Source organism: Bacillus rossius, chromosome 7 (genome assembly GCF_032445375.1).
Source record: "Bacillus rossius redtenbacheri isolate Brsri chromosome 7, Brsri_v3, whole genome shotgun sequence".
NCBI lineage: Eukaryota > Metazoa > Arthropoda > Insecta > Phasmatodea > Bacillidae > Bacillus > Bacillus rossius.
The window spans coordinates 39005321-39018040 of record NC_086335.1 but is presented as its reverse complement, the minus strand read 5'-3'; the positions used below and the strand labels follow the sequence as shown (position 1 = coordinate 39018040).

General features: G+C 35.5%; 1 protein-coding gene across 1 annotated transcript in view; it reads left to right on the top strand.

Moving 5' to 3' along the window:
* LOC134533861 (acetylcholine receptor subunit alpha-like) overlaps positions 1 to 12720 on the top strand; it is a 171814-nt gene that overhangs the window by 59144 nt on the left and 99950 nt on the right. Inside the window, exon 3 of the mRNA XM_063371563.1 lies at positions 10777 to 10957. Within this exon, the coding sequence (XP_063227633.1) occupies positions 10777 to 10957 (181 nt within the window). The remainder of the gene's footprint in view (positions 1 to 10776; positions 10958 to 12720) is intronic.

Here is a 12720-nt window from a genome sequence, read left to right as displayed (position 1 = left end):
TATGTGGTAGTAAACTTATAATTTTTTTCTAAAACTGTTGTCAGAAACAATTTTGATTATACGAACCACTGCTGCAAGGGGTTTAAAAAGTGGAGGATGGAAATAAATAATTCGTAACCCCCGTATTAGGTAAACTATAAATCCGTTGAGATTGTTTGAAAATCTTAAATTTTTTTATCTAATACTTTTCTCTGAAATAATATTTTGATAATTCAATCCATTACTGTAAAGGGTCGAAATAAGGAAAGATTTAAAGCTTCCCTACCATGTACTCTATCGAATTAATGTTTATTTTTGTTTTCTTTTTAAATATTGTTGAAAACTTGTGTCAATAGTACATTTTATATCAAAAAAATCATTACTGCAAAGAGTGGAAATAACAAGGGTATAACGACCAAATGTTATTAATTTTTTATTAGATATGCTATCAAATCAATTATAATTTATTGTAAAACTCCTACACTTTATCTAAAACCTTTGGCTGAAACAATTATTGATGAAACGAACTATTACCGTATAAACAGGGGTTGCAATTTAAAAAAAAAACTTTGTTGTATCAAATTCGTCAGAATTTATTAATAACATTCTTAATATTACCTTAAACCTGTGTCCCAAAAAAAATATTCCACCGCGTATTAGTGCAAGGGATGAAAAATAGTGTTTTAAGATCAAAAATAATTTATTAACTACCTTAGTAGGCATAATGCTGAATGCATTAAGTTAAAAACATTCAAAAAAATTTCGCAGCATGTAATATGAGAAAAATTTTAATCGATCCGTTTTTTAATGTCGGCTATCATATAGGATGTTATGTACATTGAGTTCTTAAGATGTTCCAGGAATTTATAGAAGTTTCCAAAACATTTCCAGAAGAAATAGGCAATCCGAGATCTACCTACGCCTGTAAGCTGTGCGGAAAAGGGATGTTTTTTCCAATGGGTGCTACTTCTCGGGTTCCCGTTCGTCTCGGCGGCTCGGGAGAGGTGCAGGGGTTGTGATTGTCGGGGTTGGAGCGGGCAGACGGGCGCAAGGATCGGTGGTTTCGTGATGGATGCGAAGGACCGGGGTTTGCTAAGCGATGGGGAAGACGCCCCTTGCAACCCTTCCACCACCCCCCCTTCCCCGGCCCAGTGGCTGCAAGTTCGAAGCTTCTCGCCAAACAAGTGTCGCAAAGCGAGACCTCTGACATGAGTTTCGACCCCCCCCCCCCCTCTTTCCCCATTTCCCTCATTTTCCCAAACCCCGTTCCTCCCTGTCTCTAGGACCTAACTGCTGTTGTTTCCTGAACTTTCTAGCTCAGCTTCCGAACCGGAATAAAAAACAGAGACTTTATTTATTTTTACTATAACAACCTTCAAGATAACTTGTCTTAAAAATAAAACATAACGTAATACAAAAAAATTGTTTACAAGTTAAGTGACTAGAGGATTGAAAATTTTACGAATTCATATACTAACAAGTTGAACTCCAATAAGTATGAACATTTTGGAAAAGCAGCATTCAGTTAAGTCGCAATTGGTTGGAAACTCCCTACGTTTGTCTAAATCAATTATTGCCAACTTCACTCTTTTTCGAGGGCGAGATGTAATTTATCAAAATCATCTGAGTGTAAGACACTCGTGAATAAATATTACATTTCTAACAACGGTTTTTATAGTATTATTATGTTGAGTAATCAATAAAAACTATACGTGATTTGTCATAAAGAAACTAAAAATTATTTTAAAAAAAAGTATTATTTACAAAAATTAATAAATAAAATCATTTTGTTTTAAGAAGAATAGCATAGAAACGATATAAAGATTACAAAAATATATGTAAATAATATTTTTCTATTTTTCTGTACACATCAAGAAGACTATCTTTTTGTTTTAACTATGGTTTAGAATAATTCCAATTTTTTTGAGGGGGGGGGGGGCTGTTCGACCACGTGCCCTAAGTTTCAATGGACAAGATGACATCATTCTCAAGGGCAATGTACAACTGAATGCATGGTCTAACCGTCGGGTTCATCCATATTTCTTCGGGCATAGTCTCAACCCCACAAAAATAAATAATACAAGAAGCATGTGATAAATTATGGCCACGAAAGCTTACGATGAAGATTTTATAGCTTAAAATGTTCTGTTTCTGGCACTGAAGCTTGGGTTCTGCAACATGGTGAACATCAAGAAGGTAAGAAATTTATTGATTGGGTGTGTACAATATGTGTCAATGTTAAACGAGTGTTAAAAAAATTATAACAACCACACAGCCCCTTTTTTATCTGGACAGTAAAACGTTGTTTCGCTAATTCCTATATGAGATTTTTAACATCTTTGTTTAACCTTAGTAACTTCGTGATGGCCTTTTTTATGACTCCTACTAGAAAGTTACTTTAAAGCTATCGAACAAACTTCTTGCATTATTCTTATATATATATATATATATATATATATATATATATATAGTTTGTTTCGCTAGTCAGTTGCTAACCATAATTACTTAAACTTTGGAACGGGTTCCATTCCATAGACTGTTACCTCCGTTATATTCACGTTAATTAACCCTAATGTTTCCTTTTATTTGTTTGTTTCATTTACAGTATTTTTTGCCTCGGTAAAACCGCTCAGGATAGCCTATAGTTCAAAGGGATAAAATCCACAACCACAACCCGAACAGCTCCGAAGATTACCGAAGTAAAAGTGTTAGGTTAGGTTCGACGAGTGATCTACAAACTTCGGAGAACTTCGGAACTGTTCGGGAGTGGCTCTAATCCCTGTGAACTGTAGGCTTCCCATGAGCTCGTGGCTATAGCGTTTTGCTTGCCGACTGTTCTTGCACGCGTGTTCCCAGAACAATCGACTATCGACTATCGACTATCGATCCATGCCACAACAGCCCCGCGGACGGAGGGGGGGGGGGTTGAAAGGGTTAAGGGTTATCATCGGGAAACGACGTGTGGAAACTTATAACGACAATTCCTCCGTACTTTTCGAGAAGACAGAAGAGGAAGGGGAAAAAAAATAGGTTGAACATTTGGTAAGGGGCTGGGACGAGGGATATTTCCCTTTCCGATCGGGGCGGCAGCCATCGGTCCGCCGCGTGACGTAACGAGCATGGCGTCGGGTGTTGTCGACCAGGGCGCTCCGCCGCTCCCCGCAAGACGTGACCCGGGTATAAGGTCGAGAAATTCCCCCCCCCCCCCCTTTTCGGCCACTTTCCACTTCTTCTCCATTCTCCATCCTTCACCACTCCCGACCCCTGTCAGAAACTCTCTCGTCCGGACGAGCGATTACTTACGCCCTTCTGGAAGGAAGCGCTCGATCAGCGGGAAAATGCTGTCCTCGATACCGGAAGTGGATACTCCAAGGTAGAAAAATAACAAAAATAATGCAACTACAGAAGTGTTACAACTATTATACTTGAGGCAAAAAAAATTCCGATATTTTCTAGTTTACCTTACTCTTCAAATATTTTAGAATCACTCAGCCATGTATAATTGACAAATTATCCCAACTCAATGCACAACAAATACTAATGTACTGTTAAGTTGGTGAAAAATTCTTATTTGACTATAAAATATTTTTAATTTTAGGAAAGTACTATGTATCATCTTGAGTTCAGTAATTTTCGCACTTCTGTACTTCGCTGTGTACACCTTTCCTGCGCTACTTTTATAACTATGATTTCACAAATCATTTCCATTTTAAGTTTGCGAAGAAAACGTGTTACAAAATTAGTATAGAGATATATGTAAGATTTAGATTATCTCGTAGCTTTATCTCACTTTGAGAACGGACTCACAAGAACAATCTGGGTATTATTAGCCAAGCATTTCAAATAAATAAATAAATTTTGAGCAAGTCTTTCAGTACATATAAACTCAGGATAACGAGCAAATTCATGTGCTCTCTTGTTGCAAATAAACTTACAATACGAAAATCGGACACGAAATTATTACGGGATTGATAAATATACAAAATTGTGTTTTCAACTACATCTCTTAACGCGAAACATACGTGGTTTCCACACCTGCTGCTAGAATTCGTTGCCAGAGCAGCTACGTCAACATCGAATCTTCCGAATTGCAGAGCGAAAGGTTAAACTATATCAATGAATCGGCTCTGATAAAAGTGAAAAAGGACTTGATAAAAAATACTGAACCCCAGCTTTGGAGCTGATTTCCGACAAGGAATTTTATTAAAATACTGCTCATCTTGTTAAAATTCACTAAATATTTAATACTATAACGTTTCTCTTTGTCTCTATTAACTGTGGTTCACGCCATCCGCCACAGGTGGCAGCACCGTGGTTACACTTTACCGTTCCATGCGTGTTATGGTGGAAAATGGAGAAGCCTTCATTTCACAGACGAGGGAGCCAAACCTCCGATCGTGCATCTTCGGGTTTTTTTTTTTTTTTGTTAATTGTAAATAAATATGGCGGTGTTGATAAAAGGGTACTAATGGTCAATTAGGTTAGGTTAGCTACATTATAAATACTTTAAAACATTGTGGACGGTTGATTTGGTTAGGATAACTACATTAAATATACGGAAAAAAAACATGAACTTCGGGGAACTTCGGGTTTTGGTTCTCTTGTCTGTGAAAAGTTGGCTTCCCTGGAAAATGTGCCCGGGCTTCTATTCCTTTCCCTCGGAGGGTCGAAAACGTCGTTTCTTCCCTAATAATTCGTTTTGGATAACGTCTACTGATACGATAGACGCGAAGTAAACTTTTATTTAAAAGATTGTTTTTATTATTATGAACAGTGTGAAACGTTCTTCAATCCCTTCTACTGATTTTCTATTTCCCGAATTGAACGTTAATACCAACAGCTCTTTATTTTTATAGCAAATTGGAATGTGCGGCATCTGTGTACCAACTGATGATACATAAGCCAGTTCATTCACGTTAGCGTTAAAGATAAAATATGTTTTCAAATTAACGTCATTTTTTTTGTACAAGTTGTTAGTTATTGTATGTTTCTTCCTTAAAGACATAAATGAACATTTGTTAAAATGAAGTTAGCAAAAAAAATTGTTTTAAATAATGTTGTATGTTAGCGTTTAATGGATAAGTGCTCTTTGTATTAGCATTTTTTGTTAAAATTCAATTTAAGATTTAAAGAAATTGAAGAGCGTTTGGCAAAAACAACTCTAGTAAAAAAAATTATTGTGCTGGTTTTTTTTCCGTCCATTCTGTGGAGATCACTTGCAGGCATACAAATAACCAACTGTTAAAGCAAAAACAACCCTTTTCTGTACGATATGAGGCTCTGTATATGGTGCGTTCAGCAAAAATAACTAGTGTCCACATATTTTCAGCAAAAATATCCATTGTTTGCAGTATTTTAAGCAAAAACAACCATTGTTAACAGTATTTTTAAGAAAAAAATAACCATTTTCCAAAGTATTTTAAGAAAAAATTACCATTTCCCTTAGTAGTAGTAAAATTTTTATTTATATGTTGCCAACCCTTTACATTGTTTACTTGTTGGTTTTTAACTTCTTTCCTTGTATCAATAGTAATCAGTAAATAAAATCGTTTCATTTTCATACATACTGGAGAGAATGTGTTTTGAAAAAAAAAATATGAGCCAAAAGCTCTTCAATTTTGAACATAACCCTTCAATGAGTTGCAAGTGTCGGGAAGTTTAAAAATGTATGTGAACTGCACGCAAAGGTTGCAGCGTAGTTTTACTTTATTACCCACCAAACTTTAGCGTTGTTAGTAAAATAAAAGTGACAAAACGTGAACGAGCGGCCTCAGTCAAGAAAGGAATTCCTGTTGTTTGGAAGCCAGCCAAATAGTTTGCGAACTGAACTCTAGGCAAACCTGGAAAGAGGCCGAGGGGATAAGATGGGAACTGACCGTAAAGGAAATTGCTTCCCAGTAGTTTTGATTTAATGAAAGATACGGTTTATCCTCTTTCGTGACGACTCCGTCAATTATGTGATTCCAGGAAGTAATAAACGCAAGTGTGGAAAAAGGAGACTTTCTAGAAGATAAATATTACTTCATGGCTGTCTACACGCCAAATTTGATGTCCGGTATAGTGAACCACGATGTACATTCATAACTATAGGGTAGGTATTGCAAGGCATTTAACGAGATTTGATGTGTGTTTATAGGTATGAAATTATTTACTCAGAATGTTTCGTAAGCAACTGATGTTTTCGCGCAAGTCCCATACTCGGTTTCAAACATGCCTGTGTATTTTCTGAATCTAAAAAATAGTATTAAATGATTTAAATTTTTCTAACTATTTCATTGTATAACTATAATTTTTACCATGTCAAGTACTGCCATGCAGACGTTTAACTGTGTGATTAGATAATGTCTAGGTGCCGAGTGACTCTTGGGTCCACGATGTCGTGAATTGGTTGAGTCTGTTGTGGCTAGCTCAGGCTCTCAGACATTATTGATCGATTAGTCATGATTCTGGAAGTACCTTGCGACCATATCTGTAATTGTCGAAGTCAATAGTAGTTGTACTTGAACTTTTCCTATAGAGGTTAATCATACTTTATAGTATCACCGTTGGTATACGTATCTGTCTGCTACCGTTGTTTTCAACAGTTATTTGTAAACAACTTACAGTGATTGTCAGTGACATCTCCAAATATTTGTGCCGGTGAGTTTGATGAGATAAGTACAGCGTTGCAAGATAAGTTATTCAAATTTACCTTTAAGGCTGTTATAGATTTAATAGTATTAATAAACATTTTTTCCTTAAAATATGAATAATTGTATAAGATTGTCACCAACCAACAATCATAAACCACCAAACTCGTATTCATGGTCATATTTCAAAGACGGGGCTAGATATTGTCGTTTATTCGTAAGTACTCAATCGTAAATTTGCGTTAACAGGTGTAGAAGCAGAATATAACGATTTCCTCCTCTTTCCGGGAATCTAACTCTTGCTCTTCCTGTAGGTATAGACTGTGTCACGTAACTTTTCTCAAATTTGACTGTTCTCAAAAATAGTACCAATGAAATACGTATCCTTCTGCCACAGTTTGTTCTCTCAACATTGTTTGTTAACAACTTCGCGTGGTTGTCATTGTTTGTAATCAGACATGATATGTTGCTTTGCAAGTGACAGTTGGTACTTTTGCTAACTGACACATTTGTGACTCTTTAAATGACACAGATTCTATCTAATCAAGATTTCGAACCTTCTTGACCACTAATCAGGAGTCGGTATCGTGATACTAATTGAGTTGGTATGATTAAAAAATATACACAGAATCGTATTACATAAGCATTTTAGCTGTCTGGTTATAGTAAATTATCATTAGAGTAAACGCATAAATAAACTTTCCAGAGATAATTAATCTAGCAAATGGAAAACAAATGCATGCATCTGATAAAACTGTATCCAGGGTGAAATGATTAGTTAAATGCGAGAAAAATACAACTGATGCTGATTAAGGTTCTTTTTTATTCAAAAAGAATCCGCTAATGGTTTATTCAGTATTTCATTCCTCAATTTCGTATTACGGATTTTTCAGCTTTCGTAACCGAAGTTATACATGTGTTATGTATTGTGTTTCGAGAGCATTCAGCAAAACCTTTAAATAACCAAGTCCAGGCAAGTATGTTCCAGCTCACAAGAATATGTAATTAAATGTGTTTATTGTACGCAAGCACAGCGAGTAAGGTAGTATACAATTTTGTGGAAAAAAATCAATATAAAAATCTTATCATAAAAACCTCATGTTAACCAACAGTTGTACATTTTGAAATGTTATTTTTAACCTTAAACAAATAAACACTAATTTCTCAAACTAACTAAACATCATTTGAATTTAAATCAGTGTGTAGACGGTTCCATAAGGTGTCGGTGTTTTCATGTGTAGCTAGTAATATCATTGCATTGTATGTTTAAGTGAATGTGTGTAGCAAAGCTTGTTATGCGTTTTTATTTACTTCTTTGTTATAGTTAACATAATTTAACTGGTCTTTATTTAAGTTGTGAGATTGTTGTCCAATAGGGTCGTATTGCCGAACGATTTTTCTGTACGCGGAACAATATTTCAGAACTCGTGCGCACCACGCAGGGTAAAAGTTATGTTGTTTAACAGATTAGGTTCCTGATATTCATTTACCATTTTTTATGTACGATTATTCTGTGTTTTTTAGAGCAGCTTGGATATTATATATATGTTTTTATTATACTCCAGATAATTTTATATAGTCTGTAATTTTAATATTTTATTCGAGAATTTTTACTATCAATTAGGCATTGAATGGTTTTAATGTCATTTAAAATTTAAAAAGAAAATACTAATTATTAATTTAACCTTCAGAATGTCTACTCATGGACCGAAAATGTCCTAAGTCAAAAAATTGTACACGTAATATTTTATTTAAATTATTATTTATTGGTTTTAGCTTTTTCTTTTGTTCTGCTGTTCTAGTCGATGCTGTTGAGGGATGTGTACTGGCGCACAGCATAGTTGCGAGTGTTGCGGGACTTCCGGGCCTACGGATCATGTGACCTGGTCGTGGCAGGGGTGGGGGGAGGGTCAGGCGGGCAGCATGGGGAGGGGGGTGGGTGCGGACCGCAATCCACCCCTCGGGGGCCGGCTCTAAACACACCCCGGACACTTGTAGGGCCGCGGTCGGATAAACCTCCGCTGCACCCTCTTCCCCCCCCCCCCCCCGCACCCGCTGAAACACACTTTCCCCGCGAACTACTGTATGAGCTCCCTCGCTATTGGCCGGCGCGGCGCGGTCTCGTGACTGACTATAAAGTACCTACTGACCGAAAACAAAATCACGTGTACAACTCTGCAGTCCTGTTAAGATATATGCTCGGATATTTACTTACGTACTTTTTATTGTGTAATCAAATATCAATCTAAGTCAACTATAGTTTTATTAACAAATTTCATTTGTTTACGGTTTAAAGTTCTTTTTTTATGAACACAGTAATTCAGTATATAAGAGCAATATATCTGTATATGAGTCACGAAGGAATAAAACATGTGGAGTGGTTAACGTCTACGAAGTTGGTTTTATATTTAAAAAAAATTGTTTGGTAAAATCTTCATTGACAAAATCCAATTTTTTAGCTGATCTACAAAATAGAAACAAATTAGTATCTATTGCAATGATTTATGTAAAAATTTAAAATTAAATTTTATTTCAAACGTAAATCAAAAACATCAAAAATGTGTGTTTGCTGCATATTAATTATTTTTAACAAGACAATAAGTATATGAATTACCGGGTATATCTAATCAATAAAACGAAACAGGCGTCTGTAGCGGAATGTGCAGCTTGCCCAAATTTTCTTTTTGACTGCTACTGCACATCATGTACACAGCGACCAGCGAACCAGTAGCTGACCACGTCATGTCTTGTTTCTTGTGGAATTAAATAATACAGATTGCGAAAATAGTACTAAGTTATGCTGCGCATACGTTATACGGGATCTTGGACCACTTCGTATTTATTTTCCCTCCATCCGAGTTCTTTAAAATATATCTACACTTTGCGCTTTTTACCGAAAGTTAAATATAATTTTGCAATTTATTTTTAATGCAATTATCAGAGAAGATTTAATAATTGAACATTAATATTTTTAAATTTAATCTGAGTTCTCTTGGCCGTTCTTAAAACTATCTTGCGTTTTCAACGAGGTGTTTGAAATGGCAAGTGACGTTAGCGTAATGTGCCCTCCAAATAATTTGTTTTCTAGACACGGTAGCTACACAGTAACTGGTTTAAATTTTGCGCGTGCTCTTCTTCGCTTTGCATCGAGCTGAAAATGCAGCGCTGCGTTGCTGTATTTGAACGATGATCAAGAGTAACGGAAAGTTGCTTTTTTCCTGTTCTGTTTGAAAAAAAAAACCTAAATATTCCTTACTTTTTTTTACTAAATTAGTCTAGGATCTGGTACGTTTCAAACACTTTGGATAAACATGAATATGTAATTAGAAATTGTAATAAAAATAACTGATTTAAGGAAAGTTTTTTAACGGTTTTTTTTTTTTCATTTTAAAACCATACCTATTATATTACTAGTGAATAAAATATAAAATGATTATGGCATTAAATGCATATTTACTTCCGTATAATGATGGGTTCAAAGCAGTGTATAGTTTGAGAGTATTTCACAAAATACTCATTTTTTTAGTTTATAACTTGAGATTAAGTTTAAAAACTGCTCTAATGTTCACAATTTTTTAAGTTTTAATTTAAACATTAGCGGCTGTTTTAAAATGCTTTATGAATTTTTTTGTTGCGCGATTATTTTATTTCGGTTGCGTTATATTTTTTGTTACCTGATTTAAATTTTGACAATAAACATGCAAAAATTTTGTTCAAAATAAATGCATGTGCTATAAAACACATATTATACACATTAAACGGCTTATAAAATTTAGAGACTTCAGTTAGATGATAGCATGAATTTATTACACTTGGAAGAAAAAATTTAACCGACATTCACGCAAAGTTACGTGCATAAAAGTAAGTATTTTAACAGCCTGAATGAAATAAAGCAATAAATATTTGTAGTAATAAGTAAATTTTTGTAGTAGTTGGATATAAACGAAATGTATCGGTTTTGAAAATCGATTAAAGAAATCGATTAAAATCGCGTTGCTGAAATAGTCGGCAGGTGCGTCGGCGCATGAGGTGTGGGTGTTTGTGGTGTGATCTCTTTCAGCCTCCGCGGGTCGACACGACAGCGGCCAGCCAACGCGGGCGTGTGTTGTGTCTGTGATGTGCGCGCTCTTTTGTTTTCCGCCTTGGTTTGGTTTATGTACACTTGCAGTGCTGACGGCAACTTCGAGGTGACGCTGGCCACAAAGGCGACCATATACTACCAGGGCCTGGTCGAGTGGAAGCCACCCGCCATTTACAAGTCTTCTTGTGAGATAGATGTTGAGTATTTCCCCTTTGACGAGCAAACCTGCGTTTTGAAATTCGGTAGTTGGACGTATGACGGCTTCAAGGTAAGGCAGCTCGAGAGTGAACGGCCAGGTGTTCTTTGTTGTAAATACTTTTGCTGCTGCTCGGGTCTTTTGTCGACATACAAATTGTTTCGTGGCCTGCAAGGAAAGTTTGTGTGTGTTTTGTCAAGAAAGGTTTTAAGATTCATATCAATTAATGGCTACAAAACTTCGCCAACCTGATATTGAGTTATACTTTTCTATCATCAACCTTTCCTTCGTTGCTTATAGACAGTTGAAACGCTACGCACAATTTTTTTTAATGTAATTCTCATGTCAGCACAAAACAAATTGTAACAGATGCAAGAACGCAAATAAATAAAGTAAATTCTTTAGATATACTTCCAAATATTTTCAATTTTCAGGTCTCACTATGTCACAAGATAAAAATGCCAAACTTTCCTTGCATCTCAGCTACTTATTTGCATTTGGTCATGCACTTAATGGGAAACAAAATACTTCGAAAATTAACTGTGACTTATCTTCTTTCAAAGTGGCCCAAACCATTTAATTTTTTTAAGTATTTTGTTTGCAATTTTTTTTAATATTAGACCCTTCACACTTGATTTTATCAGCAGACTCTTTGTAAACACCCAGAAATACTTTCTGGTTTGGGGTAGCAGTCACGTTTCAAGTTTAAATAGACATTTCTTACTTTTCACACTTTGTACAGTTAATTCATTGAGCGCAATATCTTTACCAATCACAAAACGATTTGTTTCATGACATAACTTGCCATTAAGATGATACAAGGAATAGATCCCCCCTAGTTCCATAGTTATCGAATTGAAAAAAAAGTGTATAACGTTCTTATATAAGTTTATAAGTTTGAAATTTGAAATTTTTGTTGAAGTAGATAAGTAATAAAACCAGTTTAAATTGGGTTTTATGTTAAATTAAACCTCTAGCTACATTTTAAACACCTTAAAACTAAATGCAGCTAGATGGATATTACTTAATTGACAGAGAAAATCATATGTATTTAATTTTTTTATTATAAGCAATGCTTCAAGTCACCTTTGATGAGTACGGCTTCGTCTTCTTTACGTTTAAAAATTAAGCATACTTTTAGGTGCTGCTTACAGGCGAAAGGATCCACTGATGTTGCGGTACTTGAAATTATACTTTAATTCATTGGAATTGTTTGCATTCTGTGAAAGTAACCTAATGCTTCTCTTTGAATCTCTTTACTGTGGCCAGTCAGAGTGCATTTTCATAAAATTACTTCCAAAATTCTGTTCACTGTTTTAATTGTCTTTAAAATTGGAAATCTATTTTAACTGTTAAATTTGTCACTTGAACAAAAAAATAATTTCAGAAATCTGATAGATGTTTGAACTTAACTCGCTGTAATCATTTTGACCATAGAGCGACGTGGATTTCCCCCCAAACCAGGAACTATTTTCGCCTATGCCATGAATTATATAATGCTATGTACTGTAGTTTGGTTGCCGCTTTTTTGTGATCTGTCTCTTGTCTGTTGTAGATTATTTTGCGTTGACTATTATTATTTTTGTTGGTGTTGTACTATTTTCCAGCGCGGACGGCAGTTACGAAGTGACCATAAAGACAAAAGCCACGGTGTACAGCACGGGATTGGTCGTTTGGCAGCCGCCTGCTGTCTATAAGTCTTCTTGCGCGATAGACGTTGAGTTCTTTCCTTACGACGTCCAAACTTGCGTTTTGAAGTTAGGAAGTTGGACCTATGATGGGTTTAAGGTGAAACACTATTTTATTCCGGAACAGCAGAATTTACGTTGTTTAAC